At 44.9% G+C, this 21,962-nt stretch overlaps 1 protein-coding gene across 4 annotated transcripts in view; it reads left to right on the top strand.

Moving 5' to 3' along the window:
* The window catches only part of LOC127629419 (cell adhesion molecule 1-like), a 289,304-nt gene that overhangs the window by 229,029 nt on the left and 38,313 nt on the right, over positions 1-21,962 (top strand). For 3 of the 4 annotated variants that reach the window (XM_052106501.1, XM_052106504.1, XM_052106502.1), the window contains one exon: positions 19,040-19,099. The exons of the other annotated variant lie outside the window; for it this stretch is intronic. In XM_052106501.1, coding sequence (XP_051962461.1) covers positions 19,040-19,099 — 60 coding nt within the window. The remainder of the gene's footprint in view (positions 1-19,039; positions 19,100-21,962) is intronic. 4 annotated transcript variants of the gene reach the window in all.

The raw sequence follows: 21,962 nt of genomic DNA, 5'->3' as shown, positions 1-21,962 counted from the left end.
GGGAGGCTTCTGACGTTAGCAGCCTGCGATGACGAGATGCACCTAGAGTGCGACCCAAGGTAAGAAACCGGGGTCTGAACCACATAGAAAGGGAACGAAGCATGTGGCGCGTGGCCCTTATTAGCCTTAGGGGACTGGCCCTTGGATGAAATCCCCTGGCTTTTAGCCACAGCTGAAACGGTCTCATATGGAGCAGGCCCAAAGGGATCACTGTGGATGCAGATGCCATGAGATCTAGTATTTGTTGATACTTGTGAACAGTGCAACGTTGACCTAGCCTGAGTTTGCTCAGGGTGTTCTGAATGGACGTGATACGAGCGGGAGACAACTGTGCCTGCATCGTGATAGAATTCCATATAACCCCCAGATAGGTGATTCCCCGGGTGGGAGAGAGAACGCTCTTTGACGTTGAGTCTCAGACCCGGAGAAACCAGATGTGCTAAGACAATATCCCTGTGATGAACTGCCAGTTCTTGGAACTGCACTAAGATCAGCCAGTCATCTATGTAATTCAGAATGCGTATGCCCGGAGTCGTGAAGGAGCCAGTGCTGGATCCATGCATTTCGTGAATGTGCGGGGTGATAGGGCTAGGCCGAATGGAAGAACCCGATACTGGAAGGCTTCTTCCCCGAAAGCGAACCTCAGGAACTTCCTGTGCTGTGGCAGAATTCCAATATGGAAATATGCGTCCATGAGTTCGATCGTAATTTTGGATCTGAGACATGACCGTCTTGACAGTTAGCATCTTGAACCTGAACACCCTGTCCGAGCGGTTCAAGCCTCGAAGATCTAAAATCGGATGCAACACCCCCTCTTGGGGACCAGGAAGTATCTATTGTAATAGCCTGACTCTTTCTCTGGAAGGGGAACACGTTCTATGGCCCCTTTGACCAAGAGATTTTGCAGCTCTTTCCACAGTAGACGTGCCTGTTCCAGTTTCATGGTAGTGGGAACCACGGCGTTGAATCACGGAGGCCGGCGAGCTAATTGAATTCTGTAGCCTCTTTCTACTGTCTTCAGAACCCACATAGAAATGCCTGGCAGAAGTTTCCATGCTGCCATGTTCTCTGAGATGGGTATCAATTTCGACACTTCCTGTTGAGGGGATGTCGAGTGTTTCGTGTCCTGGATAAAGGCAGGAAGCAATGGTACACCCAACTCTTTGTTAGAAGCCTCTGTCACCCGAAACACCAAAGGTTTCGTGAGAGTATCGGGAGGGCCGAAGTGGATGGTACAAGCGCCCCATCCCGAGAGGAACTACCCCCACAAGGCTGGGTACAAGACTGTCAGAGTTTCATTCTTTTAGAAATCACGACCCTGAGGTCCTGCTTGGGGGGCTGCTGAGGGTGACGAACCTGTCCCCAGTCTTTACGAGGGGGAGCACGACTCGCCACGCTCTGCTTCTGAGCCTTCCTTCACTCCCTGAGTGAAAAACTGCCCGAAGGCTTCCTCGTGGCTTTTTGCCTCCTCGAATCTGGAGATAACATATTCATGGCGTCTCCGAAGAGACCAGAAGGCGAAACCGGGGCATCGAGTAGGACAACTCTGTCCTTATCCTTAATGCCCGAAAGGTTAAGCCATAAATGCCTCTCCGTGCTGACTAAAGCGAACTTAGACCGACCAATAGCACGGGCTGTCTGTTTGGTCGCACGGAGAGATAAATCTGTGGCCCAATGAAGTTCAGAAAAGGCTTCTTCGTCGAGCGTTGCACCTGCACTCAGGTCTTTCAGTAGGTCAGTCTGGTACGCCTGTAACACAGCCATGGTGTGCAGTGCAGCATCAGCCTGACCTGCCGCTTGATAAGCCCTCCCCACTAGCATGGAGGTAGTCCTACATGGCTTAGTGGGGAGAGCGGGTTTCTTGAGTGATGATGCCGAACCCGGCGAGAGATAACCCGCAAGTGTCTCTTCGACCGGCGGCATCATTGAATACCCTCGCGCCTCAGCACCCACAATAGTCCAATACAACGAGGTCGAGGGCACGTAAACGTGAGAGGTATAAGGCATCATCAAAAAAGGGAAGTGACTGATGAGGCGTTCCCTTCCCCTGGCCACCAGACAGAAATCTGTCCTCTAATTTGGAGCATTTGGGGGTCTCTTGATCGCACGGCCAGTCTAACTGTAGTCTGGCCACCGCACGAGTAACCACATCGAGTAACTCCTCAGTAGATTTTGAGTCGTGTTTGGAGTGCTCGGATGTGGGTAACTCAAACTCAAAGGGACGAACCTGTCTCTCGCTCCTCAACCAGATCCATACAAGAGCCCCACGAAGGGTGGGTGCCGGCTCTCGGAAGTAAGCAAGGCGAGCGCGAAAGTAAATTTTGACCGAAAATAGGTCGCAATGCGTGCACCCAACCTGCCCCAACGCAAGAGCAGCATGCTCTTCCCCCAAACAAACAAAACAAAACTGATGCGTGTCCCTGACAGTCATAGAACATTGACAGGGAAACACACATCGTTTTTTTGCTTCTCTGACATTTTTCCACCTTTTTCTTTTCTTTTTTATATATATATATATATATATATATATATATATATATATATATATATATATATATATATAGAAAGAGGGAAGGAGAAAAGGTTCACTGCGCACTGTCTAACAAATTCGAAATCCTAGCAGAGGAAAGAAAGTTTCTGACAGGCTTGTGAGACACACACTCAGAGAATGCTCTGAAGAAAATGATCTGATGACACGCTGGTGGCGCATCCATTTATTGCCCGGTCACAGGTGCATCCAATGATTACACCAACCGAGGCTATATATTCCGGTCAATGTTCATTGACGTGTTACACACTTATTTCAGCTGGTCACAAACATGTAGGATTGATCCCAAAGCGCTTTTTCTCAGTGCAGCATTCTAGTGAAGCTTTTTTGTAAAGGGAACTGACAACAATTGGTATCATAAATTGTGCTTCTTTACCTCAGATCACACTAAAAATAAAATGTTCCCGGTTTGTACATCTAATGTGCATGCATGCTTTTGAAATGATTGACAGGTGATGTCTGCATCTAAAAGGTGATGGGATATTTTACTTATAAGACAGGACTTCCTTTCTTCATCCATTGACCTTTGGGAACTTAGAGCTTCTTGACTGGGCGTCAAGACCTCCTGAGACATGAGCGTGACTGCTGTGTACATTTTCTATTACCCTTTTTGATTTGTAAGTAGTAGCACCTAATAAATATGCCAAAAAATAAATAAAAATGTGGAGATCAAATTTAGGAAATCTATTTGCTCTAGAAAAAAATACAAAAATATATATATATATATATATATATATATATATATATATATATATATATATATATATATATATATATATATAGTGCATCCGGAAAGTATTCATAGCACTTTTTCTACAATTTGTTATGTTACAGCCTTATTCCGAAATGTATTAAATTAATAATTTTCCTCAAAATTCTACAAACAATACCCCATAATGACAACATGAAAGAAGTTTGCAAATTTATTAAAAATTAAAAATCACATGTGCATAAGTATTCACAGCCTTTGCCATGACACTCACAATTGAGCTCAGGTGCATCCTGTTTCCGCTGATCATCCTTGAGATGTTTCTACAACTTGATTGGAGTCCACCTGTGGTACATTCATTTGATTGGACATGATTTGGAAAGGCACACACCTGTCTATATAAGGTCCCGCAGTTAACAGTGAATGTCAGAGCACAAACCAAGCCATGAAGACCAAGGAATTGTCTGTAGACCTCAGAGACAGGATTGTATCAAGGCACAGATCTGGGGAAGGTTACAGAAACATTTCTGCATCATTGAGGTTCCCAATGAGCACAGTGGCCTCCATCATCCATAAATGGAAGAAGTTTGGAACCACCAGGCCTCCCGGCCAAACTGAACGATCGGGGGAGAGGGGCTTTAGTCAGGGAGGTGACCAAGAACCCAATGGTCACTCTGACAGAGTTCCATCATTTCTCTGTGGAGAGAGGAGAACCTTCCAGAAGAACAACCATCTCTGCAGCACTCTACCAATCAGGCCTGTATAATAGAGTGGCCAGACGGAAGCCACTCCTCAGTAAAAGGCACATGACAGCCCACCTGGAGTTTGCCAAAAGGCACCTGAAGGACTCTCAGACCATGAGAAACAAAGATTGAAATATTTGTCCTGAATGTCAAGCGTCATATCTGGAGGAAACCAGGCACCACTCATCACCTGGCCAATACCATCCCTACAGTGAAGCATGGTGGTGGCAGCATCATGCTGTGGGGATGTTTGTCAGTGGCAGGAACTGGTAGTGTAACGAAGACACAGACTGGTTGGGATCCATCAGCAGTATTTTAATGAAGACACAGAAGAGGTACAGGCAATGGTCAACACGGGCAAACAGGAATATAGGAGGCAGGCAGAATCAATGTGAGAGCAGGCAGGAGATCGGGGCAGGCAGCAAACAATCAACAAACTTGGAACAGGCAAAGGTAATAAAGGGCTGGCGGCTAACAAACACGGTACTGGAACAAGGCAGGGTCTATACACAATAGACAGGATAATGAACTGGAACAAACGCTTGGAATTGTAGCCGGAGCAAAACAAGATTTCGCAAAGCGTGTTAGAACAAGGCTGATTAAATAGGGAATAACAAACAAGGCACAGCTGCGTAGTAATCAGACCTAAGTATGTGGGTTCATGGGAAATGTAGTCTATACTCAGAACTCCGGTGAATCTGATCTCCGTCGACTGGAGGGGGAGGTGCTCTCGATGTTCATGACAGAGCCCGCCCCCTGTGAGCGGCTCCGGACGCGAGTATGCGACCTACGTCGAGGTCTCCCCCGGGGTCGAGGGGCCGGTCTCTCGGATTGGTCCGTGGAACTCTGCAATGAGATTGGGATCGAGGATGTCATTGGTATTTACCCAGGTTCTTTCCTCCGGACCGTACCCTCCCAATCCACCAGGTATTGGAGCTGACCCCGTGTCGTCTGGAGTCAAGCAAGGTCCGCACCAGGAAAGCTTCCTCACGCCCACAATCAGGGAGGGGCCTGGAACTCACCTCCTCCTCAGCCCTCGGACTATCAGCCGGTTTGAGCAGGGAGACATGAAAAGTGGGAGAAATGCGATAGTTAGTTGGAAGTTGTAAACGAAAAGAAACTGGGTTGATCTGTCTGAGAATCTTAAAGGGACCCACATACCTAGGACTGAGTTTTTTGCAGGGGAGGCGAAGACGGAGATCCCGGGTGGAGAGCCAGACCCATTGACCAGGAGCATAGTTGGGGCCAGGGCGACGATGACGGTCAGCTTGTTCCTTGGATCGGTTCACTGCCCATTGTAGATGGACGTGGGCCTGGTCCCATACCGCCTCACTTCGCCGAAGCCAGTCGTTAACTGCGGGGACCTCCGAAGGTTTGCCGGACCAGGGAAACAGGGGGGGTTGGTATCCCAGGATACATTTGAAGGGAGTTAAGTTGGTAGCAGGTTTGAGTAAAGAGTTTTGAGCATACTCTGCCCACGGGAGGTACCGACTCCAGTCCGACTGATTTTGGTGACAGTATGTTCGGAGAAATTTGGTTATTTCCTGATTCAGGCGTTCTGTCTGGCAATTGGACTGGGGGTGATAGCCTGAGGTAAGACTGACATTAATATTTAGGAGACGAAAGAAGGCTTTCCATACCCTGGATGTGAATTGGGGACCCAGGTCCGAAACAATGTCCTCTGGGAGACCATAATAGCGGAAGACGTACTGAAGGAGCTGTTCAGCGGTCTCGAGGGCAGTGGGTAGCTTGGGTAGAGGGATAAGATGGCAAGCCTTGGAGAACCAATCGATGACAGTGAGGATCGTGGTGTAATGTTGAGAACTGGGGAGATTGGTGATAAAGTCTACGGCGATGTGTGACCAGGGACGTTGGGGTATGGGTAAGGGTTGCAGTAGGCCAGCTGGAGTCTCTTTGGGTGTCTTGGCGATGTTACAGACCTGACACTTGTTGACAAAGTCAGTGGTATCTTCCAACAGAGTCTCCCACCAGAAGCGGTTCTGAAGCAGGCGAACTGTAGCTGTGGTGCCTGGGTGCCCGGAATGTGACGTATCATGTACCCAACGAATTACCCTCTCCCGCAAACTGTGAGGTACAAATGTTCGGTTGGGTGGGCATTCGGGAGGGGGGGGGTTGGAGGTGTGGGCCTGAGTGATGTCTGACATGATGTCCCACTGGATGAGAGTGAGAACCAGTCCGGGAGGAATTATGGGCTCATCGGAGGGGTTTTGAGGTGTGGCTTCGTGCTGTCGAGAAAGGGAGTCGGCCTTGACATTCTTGGAGCCGGGTAGATAGGAAATTGAGAAGTTGAAGCGGGTGAAGAATAAGGCCCATCTGGCCTGTCTGGGGTTGAGTCTTTTGGCCGAGCGCAGGTATTCAAGGTTGCGATGATCGGTAAAGACCTGAAATGGGTGTCTGGCCCCCTCCAACCAGTGTCGCCATTCCTCTAGAGCGGCTTTCATAGCCAGGAGTTCCCGGTTGCCGACGTCGTAGTTTTGCTCGGGAGCAGACAGTTTGTGAGAGTAAAAGGCACAGGGAAATAATTTAGGTGGGTTACCCTGTCGTTGGAGAGAATGGCTCCAATGCCTGTGTTGGACGCGTCAACCTCTACCACGAACAGAATATCAGGGTCAGGGTGATGTAAGATGGGAGCTGAGGTAAAGTGCTCCTTCAACTGATGGAAGGCCTGGAGAGAGTCGGAGGACCAGTGAAGTTTGGTTTGTCCCTTTTTAACCAAAGCAGTGAGAGGTGAGGCGACAGTACCGAAGTTCCTGATGAACCTCCGATAAAAGTTGGCGAATCCCAGGAAACGTTGGAGCTCTTTAACAGTGTTAGGTTGAGGCCAGTTTAGGACGGATTGGACCTTGCTTCTGTCCATGGCCACCCCTTCCAGGCTGATGACGTAGCCGAGGAAGGAAACTGCTCTTAGATGAAACTCACATTTCTCTGCCTTGGCGTATAGCTGATGTTGGATCAAGCGCTTCAGTACCATTCTGACTTGGGCAATGTGTTCTTCAAGGGAATCAGAGTAAATCAGGATGTCATCGATGTAAACGATTAGACACCTATTGAGCATGTCCCGGAAAATGTCATTGATGAAGGACTGGAATACTGAGGGGCTGTTGGAAAGGCCGAAAGGCATGACCAAATATTCATAGTGGCCAGAAGTGGTAGAAAATGCGGTCTTCCACTTGTCCCTCCCGAATGCTGAATTAAATTATAGGCGCTCAGTAAGTCCAGCTTGGTGTAGAATTTTGCTGATCTCAGTTGTTCTAGGGCGGAGGGAACGAGTGGTAGAGGATATCGGAATTTAATGGTAACCTCATTTAGGCCCCGATAGTCAATACAAGGACGTAGGGAGCCATCTTTCTTATTAACGAAGAAAAACCAGCTGCCGCTGGAGAAGTGGAGGGACGGATAAAGCCCTTGGCAAGTTCCTCTTCGATGTAGGACTTCATAGCAAGAGACTCTGGTTCGGACAAGGGGTAAATTCTACCAACAGGGGTGTGGCCGGGCTTGAGTTCAATGGCTAATCGCTGGAGCGATGGGGTGGGAGTAGAGCAGCCTTGGACTTGCTAAACGCCTCTCTGAGATCAGTGTATGCATGGGGTATCGCAGGAAGTGAGTCGGGGTTTTTACTAGCGTGGGTAGTGCCCACGGTGATAGGTCGGACTACTTGAAGACATTGCGTGGAACAGCCCGGCCCCACTGAGATATTTGCCCTTCCTGCCAGGAGATTTGTGGGTTGTGCATTCGGAGCCAGGGAAAACCAAGGATAACAGAGTTGCGAGGGGAGTTGATGACGAAGAATCGTAAAGTTTCTGAGTGTAGTAAGCCCACCTGCAGGGTGATGTCACAGGTGGAGAAGCACAATCTGCTGGATCCCAGAGGCCGACCATCTAGAGCTGCCACTGTCAAGGGAGGATTACAAGCGATCAGGGGAATTTGGTAATGCTCACAGAAACTCTCATCAATGAAGTTGCCCGCTGCCCCGGAGTCTATTAAGGCATGAGTGACAATACTGTCCGAAAGGTAGGTAAGCTTTACAGGTACTTCGAGGCAGTTTCCAGACGGGGTAGAAGAAATTAATAGACTTACCCCGGGGCATGGCATTTGTGACGGGTGCGTCGGACAACTGGCGCGTTGATGTCCAGCCCGGCCGCAGTAGAGGCAGAGGCGATTGGAGAAGCGGCGTTCACATTCTTCGGGTGAGAGGTGTGTGCAGTCGACCTGCATGGGTTCTGCTGTGTCGCTCATCGGGAACATGGCAGAGGAAGGTGGTGACCAACGACTAGGACGTCGGGAACGGATGAGGTTGTCCACTCGGATTGCCAGAGCGATGAATTGGTGGAGTGACGCCCCCTCATCACGGCAGGCCAGTTCGGACTGGAGTTCAGTGTTTAAGCCCTGACGAAATAGTAATTTATGGGTTGCTTCAACCCAACCGGTTTGTGCAGCAAGGGTACGAAAGGAGAGTGCGTAGTCTGCCGCCGTGCGGTTGCCTTGGCGGAGCGCCAGTAGTTGTTCACCTGCATTCTTACCCCCTTCAGGGTGATCGAAGACGTCGATCAGACCTTGACGGAAGGAGTCGAAGGTGAATTGAGCGAATCCCTGGTTGGTCCAAACTGCAGTGGCCCAATCGAGGGCTCTACCCGTGAGTACAGAGCTCATAAAGAGGATTTTGCTTTCGTCAGTTGGATACAGTGCAGGTTGTTGGGAGAGGAAAACTGAGCATTGCATGATGAACCCCTTGCATCTAGAGGGCGTGCCATCAAATTTTTCTGGCAGCCGAGCCTTGGGCTGGTAGAAGAAATGAAGTGCTGAACAGTGGTGTCAGCTGCGCTGGCTTGAGGTATAGCAGGCGTCGAAGAAGAGACAGACTGGGGCTGCGCTTGCATGGAGCGCATCATCTCTTCAACAGCTGATGTAAGTCGAGCGAGCTGATGTTGTTAGCGTTGTTAAGAGATTCAGCTTGAGTTGAGAGCTCTTCTGCCATGCGGGAGATTACCGCTGGATCGGTGTTTGGCGAAGTCTTCTGTAACGAAGACACAGACTGGTTGGGATCCATCAGCAGTATTTTAATGAAGACACAGAAGAGGTACAGGCAATGGTCAACACGGGCAAACAGGAATATAGGAGGCAGGCAGAATCAACGTGAGAGCAGGCAGGAGATCGGGGCAGGCAGCAAACAATCAACAAACTTGGAACAGGCAAAGGTAATAAAGGGCTGGCGGCTAACAAACACGGTACTGGAACAAGGCAGGGTCGATACACAATAGACAGGATAATGAACTGGAACAAACGCTTGGAATTGTAGCCGAGCAAAACAAGACTTCAGCAAAGAGTGTTAGAACAAGGCTGATTAAATAGGGAATAACAAACAAGGCACAGCTGCGTAGTAATCAGACCTAAGTATGTGGGTTCATGGGAAATGTAGTCTATACTCAGAACTCCGGTGAATCTGATCTCCGACGACTGGAGGGGGAGGTGCTCTCGATGTTCGTGACAGGTAGACTAGTCAAGTTTAGTGTTAGTGATGTGTCTCACCCTCTTAATGGTGAGTTTCACCTGTTGCCATCAGGGAGACGTTATAGGCAATCACGTGCAATCTTTTGCGCCCAATGCTGTTAAAATTTTAAATGCAAGGGATTAGTGACTTCTGTCTTGTCTTGCATGCCTTTTTAATGTATATTTATATATTGTTTTGATGTATTGTATGGTGAAGCCAGAGACAATTTTCCACTACGTCGATAATAAAGTTATCCAACCAACCAATCATTATACAATCACTGTGTAATGTTAAAATATAATTATACATAATATATTCTGAATCTATTTACTGAATACCATTGTACCATGTCTGCCAAACATGTTTCAGTGGTCCAAATATTATCTGCAACCTGACATTTTTTATGGATTTTAGGAGTGAATGTACTGCATATATAGCTATAGGATGTTCCCTTGCTCCGTTTAGTAAACCTCCAGTGTGTTGTCTGTCTGTACTGGTCTCTGAACAGTTCAAAATGCACCTTGTTTTCATCCTAACTTTATATAAAGTTTTTGGATGAATCCATTAATTCACAATGTGAAAATACAATGTTTATTAATAGAACCTTATTGTACAGTGATAGCAAAATAATATATATCAAAGTGTATATTAAAATGAAGCGAACCCAGAGACCTGTTAATGTTGAAAGCTATTCAAAATAACTAACATTTTGAAATAACAATGTCCCAAAATCCATAACTCTAATAGAGTCTTTTTATTTCTGGCTATGGATGGTTGGCTCTATACTCTTTATGATCATAATGGCTAATCTGGGAGAAGTGACCAGTCAGTTAATCTTAAAAAAACAAAATACAGGCCAATTACATTGGCTTCCCAGGTAGGTGCTTTTGCCTGCGGTCTAAGAATTGGTCCAATGACAGAAAAACCTGCTCACCTGATCAGGTACTTCTTTAATGCAATTGTTGTATGTTTAAATCATAACTTTTTTCAGAAAATTTTCCAGAGATTTGTCAGTTCCCCTTCTGTCACTCACTCGAAGTTGTGTTGGTGAAATGACACTAGGGGTCTCTCTTGAGAGCCTCAGTTGCCTCTGAGCTTTGAGAAAAGGCCAATGAGAATTGGTGAACAGAATTTGCATAACCCTCCCCATACGTGCCTGGGTGCATCGACAGTGCTTCTAAAAGAGCAAAATCCTCTAAAAGAGGAGCTCACAGCCACGACATCTGTGGCTGAACATGGTAGAGATGCACAACAAAGACAAAGCTCGCTTTCTCAATGCCCCCATCTCCCTGTTCATGGTTTTCTTCTTTTTTGGGCTGTGGTACCAACTTTCTTAATAAAAGAGCAATTTTCTCATTCCTTGTGTCACCTAGCCGGTGCACACACATGCCACGGCGACCCGGCACCAAACAGATACAGTAAAAAATAAGCGGCATCATGGACACAGACCTTTCGCCTCCATGCCAACAACTGTATCAAATGCAGACCCCCGGCCGGCCGGTTCTGCCGAGTCCAGAGGACGTCTCAACAGGACCTCCTCCTCTGTCACCAACCCACTCCCTGCTGGGTTCGTGGAGCAAGGTAAGTGCTTTGAGTCTTCCATCAGCACAGGTGCCCCGGGACGCTACTTTGCCTCCCGACTCAATACTACCTGCTCCCCTCCGCTGCGAAGCCCCACAAGGCACGTCAAATGTGGTTGTCCCCTTAGTGCCCCTCGCACAGTACTTAGACGCTTGGCTTTCGCTTTTCAACTTGTCGCACTGGCTGGTCAGGGCCATCTGACTCAGCTACGTGATTCAGTTTGGCAGGGGCCCACCCCGCTTCACTTTGGTGCATGCTGAGAACGCTAACACCCTGCGGGCAAAAGTCACAACCCTGTTACACAAGGACGCGATAGAGCCTGTCCCTCCAGCCCTTACTTCATTGTACCTAAGAAAGGCAGAGGGTTGCGGCCAATATTGGACCTGTGAGTTCTTAACCGGGCCTTACACAAAATCCTGTTCAAGATGCTCACTCAGATACATATTATGAACATGCGTGCGGCATCAAGATTGGTTGGTAGACCTGAAGGACGCAAACTTCTGCTTTTCGATCTTGCCCCAACACAGACCCTTCCTACAGTTCGTGTTCGAGGTCCGGGCATATCAGTACAATGTCCACCCCTTCGGCTTGTCCCTGTCCCCTCGCGTCTTCATGAAGATCGCAGTGGCAGCCCTTGCCCCGCTAAGGGAAGTGGGCATCCGCATACTCAGTTACCTTGAAGACTAGCTGATCCTAGCTCAATATCGAGAGTCACTGTGTGCCCACAGGGACCAGGTGCTCAGGCACCTCAGCCGGTTAGGGCTTTGGTTCAACTGGGAAAAGAGCAAACTCTCCTCGGTTCAGAGCATCTCTTTTCTTGGCATGGAATTCCCCCAGTGAGCCTATTTGCACAGGTTTTGTGCAAGGTCAGGGAGGACGAAGAACATGTCCTCATATTGGCCCACTACTGGCCCACTCGGACTTGGTTCCCGGACCTTACACTCCTCGTGACAGCACCAACCTGGCGCATTCCTCTGAGGAAGGACCTTCTTTCTCAGGGATGGGGCACCCCCTGGCATCCACGCCCAGACCTCAGGAACCTCCATGTCTGGTCCTTGGATGGGTCGCTGAAGATCTAATGTGTTCTACCACCTGCTGTCATAGACACGATCAACCGCCTGCTGGCAGACGGCATGTTGCTTTGTTGTTGCTAGGGAAATCTTGGTGGTTGTTAGGGTATTATTAGGTTTTCACATTTATATTTACATATAGCTGATGATTTTACCAAAAAAGCAATAAACCCAACTATGAAATTCAGGCTTTTTACAGTATTTCCTTTTTGTGTTTGCTACACTCACTTAACTGATTGTATTGTGTTAAGTCTAAAAGCCTGAATCATTGCATGTTTTCATTTTGATACATCTAGGTTGGCATTCCTGTTATTTACCACACTTTTCCAACATCTCTCCCCTTGGGAACTGTGTGTGTTTCAATTACAGTCACTTGATGTTCTGTGCCATGGCCTGTAGGAAGAGAATAAGTATCGACACAAACCATGCACAGCATTAACCTCCATATTCAGGATCCTTTGGGAGATGTTCTCTCAGCCAACCCATGTAACATCCGCTCTTGTTAAAGCATAAATGTAAGTGTAGAGTCACAATGTGCCAAAATACAATCTTATCAGTTTTCCCTCCACTGTCTTAAACTCTGAATGATTTTAGCTACTTTGTATGGTTTGATAAGAAGCCAAAGTGTCTGTCATGACTGCTAATATGCAGTGTAAAAGCTGTGTATTGTATATTTAACATTATGGGACAGCTTTTCAATTGCTTTAATTTCTGCTATGACAGCGTAGTGCATTTGACATTGTGGATAGCATTGACATACTTTTCAAAAACTGACACAGATCATTTATCATACACTCTCAGGATTTTTGGTGGAGTATCAATTTCTTTTTCCAGGGTTGGGTACAACACGGAAAGCTTTTTAATATTTTGACGACAAAAAAATAGCTCTATAGCTGAACTTGATTCATTTGTGGTCATTGGTTCCACGTGTTTGAAATGAATTTTCTTATAGGTCAAGTGGGTCATTTCTGCATTCCTAGTGGCACCAAATGGAATTACAAAAATAAAGTATGTTTTCAAACAGTCTTTGCAAACACCCCTCTCTGATACCCTATGAGCAAATAGGCCATACTAAATGAAAGGTGATAAACATTTAAAATCATAATGAACAAGATCACTATAACATATACACACTGGACATAAAGCGTGGCACAGCAATAGGCTCATCCGAAAACATAGCCGGATTGATCTTCAGCTGGGTGTGCGGTGCAGGATATCCAGCACATGAGGTAGGATTGTTCTTCTTGTAACTTGTAAGCATAATGACAGCACCATTATTTACCATTTGGTTCCTGTTGTATTGCTGGAACTGGTGCAGTTATGTTGCTAGTACTGGCATTTCAAAATGTATTAATTGTGCTTAATAAGAAAATAATCACTATTACTATTCCTTACCGTAAGGGTTGTTTTTTCTTTTTAAATGTAGCACATAACTTATCATGTCCCATTTGTGCTACGGACATGAATGATACCTAAAATTGTTTGGCTTGTGGAGGAGAGGTGTGCTATTACTTTTCTAAGCAACATGGATTACAGTTTTCACCTGGCAGACAATAAAACAGGCACAATAAACAAAATCCCATATAAAGTACTTGCATTGAAGGAGGGACCCATTTATACCAGAATATCATAAACGCCACCTTCATCTGGTATTAAGATGCGTTTCGGGTGATCCGAGCACATGTGTTCAGCCCTATATACAGGTCTAAACAGGGTCTAAAAGGTTTTGTGATCAGAACACAAAAACACATAAGAATGTTTTCAAAAATGCATGTGTACACATCGCATTTAAGGTGTAAACACCCCACCCCTCACCTGTCAATCAACCACTGCGCTTAAACAAGAGTTTAAACTTTGCCGTTTACGAGCGGCTTTGAAAATAACCTGATCAGAAAATAAAAAATCATACAAATTCATGAGAGCTTCCCGGATCTTATTTAGTATGTCTGATATGAACACAGATGATAAGCATGGACACCTGAAGCTCCTTTAACACAGGTAATCCTAAAATAATGGATAATTCTGCTTGACATGTTGCATTTGTGCTTTAGATTAAATTTCAACCGAATCTGAGAGATACAGAGTGCTGAGTTTTCCCAATTTGATTGGCTTTTCTGACTTTTGCTGTGCTTTATTATCATGCAGTAACACACTGACATAGTGATTGATGTATGTCATCATGAAACAGAGACCCTCCCCTCCAAATCTGATCACAAGTGTTCACAGGAGATGCATTTAAGTGACCAGGTGTAAACAGCAATGTGTCTCACCTGACCACAGGTGATTGGATCACCCGAGATGCATCGAAATACCAGGTGGAAATGGGGTCATAGAGACATGGGTGTGGGCTCTTTTGACTTATGCCAGTAAGTTTTCTTTAAGTTTTTTATGCACATTATCTTTGAGATATAATTGAAGGGTTTTCTTGATCTGTTTGATGCAATGGTGAAGATTAGTCCAAATAAATTCAATTCCCTCAATTTAATGTACCAGAGCAATCAGCTGATAAAAGTGTCACCTAGAAATTGTTGGCAGAGGGAAAAAAATACTATCTGTCCATCTGTCAGATCCTGAGCTGCCTCTGATTTTTAAGTGGAGGAAAAAATCATGACAAAGAGTTTATTAGATAAATATTATTGTTATCATAAGAATTCTAATAATTGATTACAGGTGTCTTGGTTAGATTCTTGCACATAAGCAATACACAAAAGAAAGGGAGGCCAGCTCATCTCAAGCCAGGTCAGTTCAAATGTGGACCATTACACAGAGATTCAACACATTCAGCATTGCTGAGAGACAGTGGAATAGAGCCAAAGGGTTTTTATGAGGACATGTCTTGCAAGTGTTGTCAGGACAATCCTACTTGTGATAAGTACTCGCAATGTCCATTTTCTCACCGCATGATTGGAATTTCATATTTCTCCCCTCACAAACAAATGGAAATATTGCACGTCCAAACACATTCACATCTCGCCGCTCATAACATCGAGCCAAGAGCCACCCAGCCTGCAAATTGCCCATGGAAAATTCTTGTTTGCTTGAGTATTATGCATGCCACATCCTATTCAGACCTTTGTGTTGGTCGTATCCCCTGCATGCACAATTTTAACCACGGGAACTATGACATTTCCAAAGCCCGTGCACAAAATCCCTGAAATATTTTCATCAGCCCACAAGTCTCCCAACATCTACATTCAGAGACATTATCCTGTCCTTGATGTTTTATCATTAGTTGGGAAGTGTTGGGCCCCTACTGAGATCATTTGATGGAGCACAGACAATAAAGTGATAGAGACAGCCAGCCAATTTTGCCTGCTGCGTCTGTTCCACAGCAAGGCACCGGAGTATCTGTGGTAAAAAGTGAAATGATAGTCACATTGCACAGCCACATTACAATAGCTCACCCACATTTGCCAGTGCCCCCATTATTCTGATGATTTTATGTGAAGGGTGTGTACAATATGGCTCTGTGTGTTTATTAATAAATGGTTCTCAGAATGTAATGTTGCCGTTCTCTCATGTCTTTGCTTGCCGAATTATTGGAAAGCTGTTTGAAAGATTTGAATCATGTGGAGAGGTTTAACATTTTGTAGGGTGTTGTCGTTGCTGCAAGTGGGCTGGGCTCAAAAATGGGTCCAAATTAATGTTTTGACACACCTGCTGATGGCAGGTGAACTGAGCAAATTTACCAGCTATAAATATTGTCAAATATCAACCACTTTTCACACTGTTTTTTATCGACAATGTTTCAAATAGCTTTTATTGCTAAAAATTGTGTGCATGATGACGTCATATGTAAAAAAAAGCACTTTGTCACATAAGTTTTGGTTTATCGCAAAATAAATATGCAGTTAATGTTAAGACATTTAGTGATTTTGTTTTTCATATATTTGTTTTGGTGACTACATGGCTTAACGTGAGGAATATTACACATTTCACCACAGAGTTTTAGATCAAAAAGATATAGTAAAAAAAACAAATTAACAACTTTTACCACTTTAAAAAAAAATTCCGCTAAGGTCAAAGTTGTTAGAAGATAAGTTGCGGCAGATGTTATTTTTTATTAAAAAAATTTCCAGGCCAAGTTAGCTCTCTTGGTGAAAATGTAACAGTAACGTCTAGGTTACGTATGTAACCTCTGTTCCCTGATGGAGGGAACTAGACGTTGTGTCGAAGAAGCGACACTAGGGGTCTCTCTTGAGCACCGAATATGCCTCTGATCTATGAAAAAAGGCCAATGAGAAGTAGGAAGACAGTATTGGCATACCCCGCCTCCGGACATACGGTTATAAAAGCGGGGAAATATGTCGAGTTAATTTAGGATTTTTCTGAGGAGCCGGAAATGGTCCGGCCACTACAGTGGCTCGGCTCAGCAACATGGCCGGGAAGACATCAGGGAACGGAGGTTACATATGTAACCTAGACGTTCCCATCTGTCACTAGGGGTCCAATTTAAATCACGCCATGCGCTGAGCCGTGTACATGTACTGCTGACACAGGAGTGGGCAGGTATTTCATGTGCAAAGGCGACCAGCTGTGTCAGACTGCTGTGTCAGACCCTTCCCCAATGCCCCATAAAAGTTGTCGGAATCCTTCTGGTTACCCTAAACAGGGGAACAAGGCGACGATTGCCAACCTGGGAACGGGCCGAGCCTTGCCGGCCTCTTTTCTTTCTATGTTTCTTGTATAGAGCCAAAACGGCCGGGGACCTTACACGCATCGTGGGAAGGGGGTTCTACCCAGTTTCCTATTCTTTCAGGGGGAAAAGACCCTGCAGAGACAACACTTGACAGGAAGGGGGAGGTAAAAGTGGCGAAATACATCACATGGGCCACTCAAATCGCATGTGGGAAAATGGCGCGGTGGTAGATCCAGCCTCAAGGAGGGGGGAGTTGCTACAACACGGCGACCGGAGGGCAGCTGGAACTGCCTAAGGGAGACACGGGTCCACTCGTAAGGGGACTGTACCGTGGAAAATACACACAGGAGGAGTCCATACAGGAGTCCCGGCATGTGGAGCACCTATTCCAGTACAGGGTAGATTTGAGTACCCGCAGTGGATTGGTTCGGTGAATTCCTCCGCTGAATTGTGGTCCCACAGGGCTAGGGAGGAGTCATCCAGGGATCCGAATGAACGGGATCTCCTGGGAGAGAAAGTGCACAGTTTTACCTCGGCCGAGGGAAAGGGCGCTAGGTGCAAGCGATCCACCCGGTCAATCCGTCAGCGTGTACCGAGTTCTACTGGCTTGGACCTGAGAAAACACAGGACAATACTGACTCAACCCTGAGATTGTAAAATCTCGCAAATTAGCTGTTTTTTGTCGGTCTCACACATCTTGACAAAGTTCAGCCACAGATGATGTTCCTGGACCACGAGTGAGGCGAGCCGCTGTTGCCTCGTGCATGGATGGGAGTCAACGAGCGTGCCGGGGGACGGGTAGTCCGAGGGGTCATACCCGGTGGAGCTGCACCCGCTGCATCCCCAGATCGCCTCTATCACCAGGCGCATCGTCACTCAATCCCGTGGGAAGAAGGAGCAATGCGGGGGGCGGCTGGAGTGGCATGCTTTCTGTTGAAAGCCATGCTTTCTGCCATGGTCATGCTCTCGCAGTGAGAACATGAACCATCCACAAACGCTGCCTCGGTGTGATCGCAGGCCAGACACACGAGACAACGCCTGTAGCCGTCTGAAGCGGAGAGCACCCTACCGCATCCAGGAACTACACAGTCATCTTTATAAAGATGCGTCCTAAAAAGGACATTCAACGCCGCTGTGCAAAGCTCTTTTAAAGGAAAATACTCTTTTACAGAGAAAATCACTCTTTTAAATAAACTCTTCTAAGTTTTTTTGCACTATTGAATCGCCCAGGGGCAAACTGCACTGCCGTGCAGAGTAGGCGAAAAGCCGCTGAAATGCACCGTAGATCCAACAGCAGGCAAAGCGTCAGAGGAACAGGAACAGGTGTGTGACTCGCAGCTGACTGCACGACCATAGGCTCTGAAGAAAATTTCTGAATGAACTCAATGTATTTCCCCGCAAGGACATACATACCCGTATGTCCGGGGGCGGGGTATGCAAATACTGTCTGCCTACTTCTCATTGGCCTTTTTTCATAGATCTGAGGCATATTCAGCGCTCAAGAGAGACCCCTATTGTCGCTTCTTCGACACAACGTCGAAGTGAGCGACAGACTGGGAACTTCCTGTTCCATATTGTATAAAATTGAGTGTTGTATTTTAAGCTTGGCCTTTAATAACAAGTGTATACCAGATATGTATCTACATACTATAATGCTTACATTGTACAACCATTAAAACCATATTATTTTATTTTAATGTGGAAGGGAAAATTAAACATTTGGATTAACTTTAGCTTCAGTTGAAGTGAGCCTAATATTGAATGTTTGTTTAACACATATCTATTTTTTCTCTCAAAACTTATTTTGAGATCAAACAATAATGGGCAGACCCCCTGCAGTACAGTAATAATTGGTGGACCCCCTGTTGAAGACCCTATTGTTATAAGAAGTGAGCCCAGCAGTTTAATTCAAATTCAAGTCATTTTCATGTTCCTTACATAACATGTGAACAAATATCTGTAGCTGGCAAATTTGCATTCAACTATTTTAATAATATAATTGTGTAGAACAATGCTCCACTGTCAATACATGTCATTTCATGAAAATAAATAAAAATAACAGGCCATTTCTGCTTCAATCAAGAACATTAATGAGCTAGCGCATGCCTTGGTTAAAGAGAAACATCTTCGTTCAAAAATCTCTATCATACTAACATGCAATCCTTGCATTATGGATTTAGTGACTTCTCTACTTCATTTAATACCTGTTATGTGTGTGTGTTTCCATTTTCTCCATCTAGATGTTCACACCACAACCCCCTCACCCACCACTACCACCATCCACCCTGACGCTTCCCAAGGTACAGTATCACATCTCCAGGGTTCAGGGTTCCATTTCCATTACTATCTAACCTTTCTTACATGTTCCCTGTCTCTTGTGTCCTGCTGCATGTGGGCTTACATGTGTGTTTTTGTGCATGTGTATGAGAGCGTAAGTATGCTACTGATGCATGCCACTGTCCTCAAGCTAAAAAATACAAAAGGAAGAGGGTAAGTGCACAGGTTCGTGCTGAGGCAGGCAGGCCGCTCTAATAAGATCTTGATGCTGATAGTGGACTCGATGGCCTTGCGGTGCTGTGCTGTCATTGTCACTTGTCAGGTTGTGCTTGTCAAATCCTTTTCTGTCACTCACCTGATCTTTCACCATTGAGATTCATTTTGAGAGAGAGAATCTTATCAGGATCTGTTGTGCGTCTCGGTATGTCCATGCCTCAGATTACGATTACAAATGTCCTCGCCATTCCGTAAGAATGGCAACAGCTCATCCTTGAAAGGGACATATTGACAGTGATTCACCATGTATTCTTTGGCTGTCATTTAAAATTTTCCGATTGCTATATAGTTCTGATTTTATAGCTGTAGTGTGTCATTTTTTTCAATGTTAAAATACTTTCTCTTGTCTTAGCTTAATATGGCGAGTCAACGGGTGGGGATGTAGCTCAGCGAGGAGCTACATCCCCACCACTGGAGTCATGAGTTGGAATCCAGGGTGTGCTAAGTGACTCCAGCCAGGTCTCCTAATTAACCAAATTGGCCCTTTTGCTAGGGAGGGTAGAGTCACATAGGGTAACCTCCATGTGGTTGCGTTTAGTGGTTCTCGCTCTCAATGCAATGGGGTGCGTGGTAAGTTGTGTGTGGATCGCGGAGAGTAGCATGAGCCTCCACATACGGGGTCTCTGCAGTGTCATGCACTGCGAGCCACGTGATAACTTGCATGGATTGACTGTATCAGAAGCGGAGACAGCTGAGACTTGTTCTCTGCCATCCGGATTGAGCACCAACATGAGGACCTACTAAGTAGTGGGAATTGGACATTTCAAATTGGTAGAAAAGGGGATATAAAAAAAATGTACAGTCAACTATAAGTAAGCCATTTGTAAGTTAATTTCCACAAAAAGTGTAACATTGTGGCTGTGGCACTATCAAAACATTACTCTGTTTGTTTGAGCCTCCCAACCTGTACAACACAGCAAAATTGCCTCAATCAGGGGAGTGAGTTTGGTGCTGAACTGTCTTTTTATTTAGCCAATAGCTGAATGGCAGATTTCAAAACCTGTTTGAAAATGGTCATTATTTATGTAAGTTTGTTTAGTGACGCTTGTGACATAGAAATGAAACACTACACCTTTAATCAGCAATTTTAATAGATCTCTATTTAGTGTAGAAAGCTACACTAACCCTTGAAGTATTAGGTTGAATCTTTATGACTTTTCTTAATCTTTTAGGAACTGATTACAGACAAAATATCTCAACTTCTGGTAACACTTTACAATTAGGTTCCATTTATTAACATTAGTTAACTACATTTATTTACATGAATAACAATAAAAAGTACTTTTACAGCATGTGTTAATCTTGGTTAGGTCAATGTAGATAGTCTTTCTAAAAAATAAAGTACAGTATTTGTTATGAAAATCTAAAAGCCTAAACACGTTTAGAAACTTTAACTACAACATTAAGTGTTGCAAAACAAATTAAGTTTAATAGATTTGCCCTAATAGATATACGTCTTTTCCTTATCAGTGCTGTCTGTAATGTCAGGGCTCTCTTGCAGTTTGAGAGGTTTGACTTCCTCCATAGAGCATTTTAAAGTACAACATTCTCTGTAGAATTGGTCACATAAGTTTTGTGGTCGAGTGAAGCCTGATTGAACTCAGAAAAAACTCTTGGAGGAGTGATGGAGTAACCCGCCACTGTCATTATCTTTCACAAAAATGATGAGCCATCCATGGTCTTACCTTTGGTTATGCTTGAAATATTATTAATGTCACTGTTGAACAACGAAAGACATGGTGAACTTTCATAAGGACAAGTGAAATTTTGACCCCAACAGAAACAAGTCACAAAAAGAATCATGCCTACTTTGTGAAATATCTGTATTACTATACTAACTATTATTTTTGTTTACTGTACATGTCTATCATTTGGGTCACTGGAACAAACAGTAAAAGCAGCAACATCTCAGCAGAAAATGAGGGTTTAAATGAGATTATCTTGAATTGTTTGAGACACTTGAGCACTTAGAAATCCTTTATGAACCAATACATGTTTATTAACATGCCAAGCAAACTTGGGACCAGGAATTCCCAGCAAATAAATCAATGGCAGGTAGTTGGTGCTAGGAATGTAAAACTTTTTGATGAACTTGTAAGTTCATCAAAGAATGAGTGAGAGTGAGTGACTATAAAAAAAATAAAAAATAAAATCATAAAATAAAAATCAATTAAGCTATAATTTCTTAGTGAAATGCTCAGTAGCTTTAGGGGTGAAATTTAGTGATGACTGCCATTTATAACTAAATTAATGGCTAAATGGAAATGCCCTGCACAACGATAGCGGCATCTTTAACAAATGCCACGTTTTCCTCTTTCAAAGCCATTCTTAAAATTGTCATGTACAGCAAGAAGAAGCAAAATAGTTTCTGCCTTTAAGAGCAAAAGAAAAATCATCTGTGCTCAGGATTTGTTTGTGTGATCATAAGCCTAAACTAAGTCATGTCTGTTTTTCTCTCTCTGAAAAGCCGTTCTCCTGTGTTCCTTCCCAGTTGAACTTCTCCACATGTAGATTAAGCATGTAAGAAGTTTTATTGGTGTAACAGTCTTAACCTCGGATTACCATTCAAGCAGAACTTGCTTTCAAGCAGACATGGAGGGTAATCCACTC

Source organism: Xyrauchen texanus, chromosome 36 (assembly GCF_025860055.1).
Source record: "Xyrauchen texanus isolate HMW12.3.18 chromosome 36, RBS_HiC_50CHRs, whole genome shotgun sequence".
NCBI lineage: Eukaryota > Metazoa > Chordata > Actinopteri > Cypriniformes > Catostomidae > Xyrauchen > Xyrauchen texanus.
The sequence above is the reverse complement of the archived record's forward strand: the minus strand, read 5'-3'. Positions and strand labels throughout refer to the sequence as shown.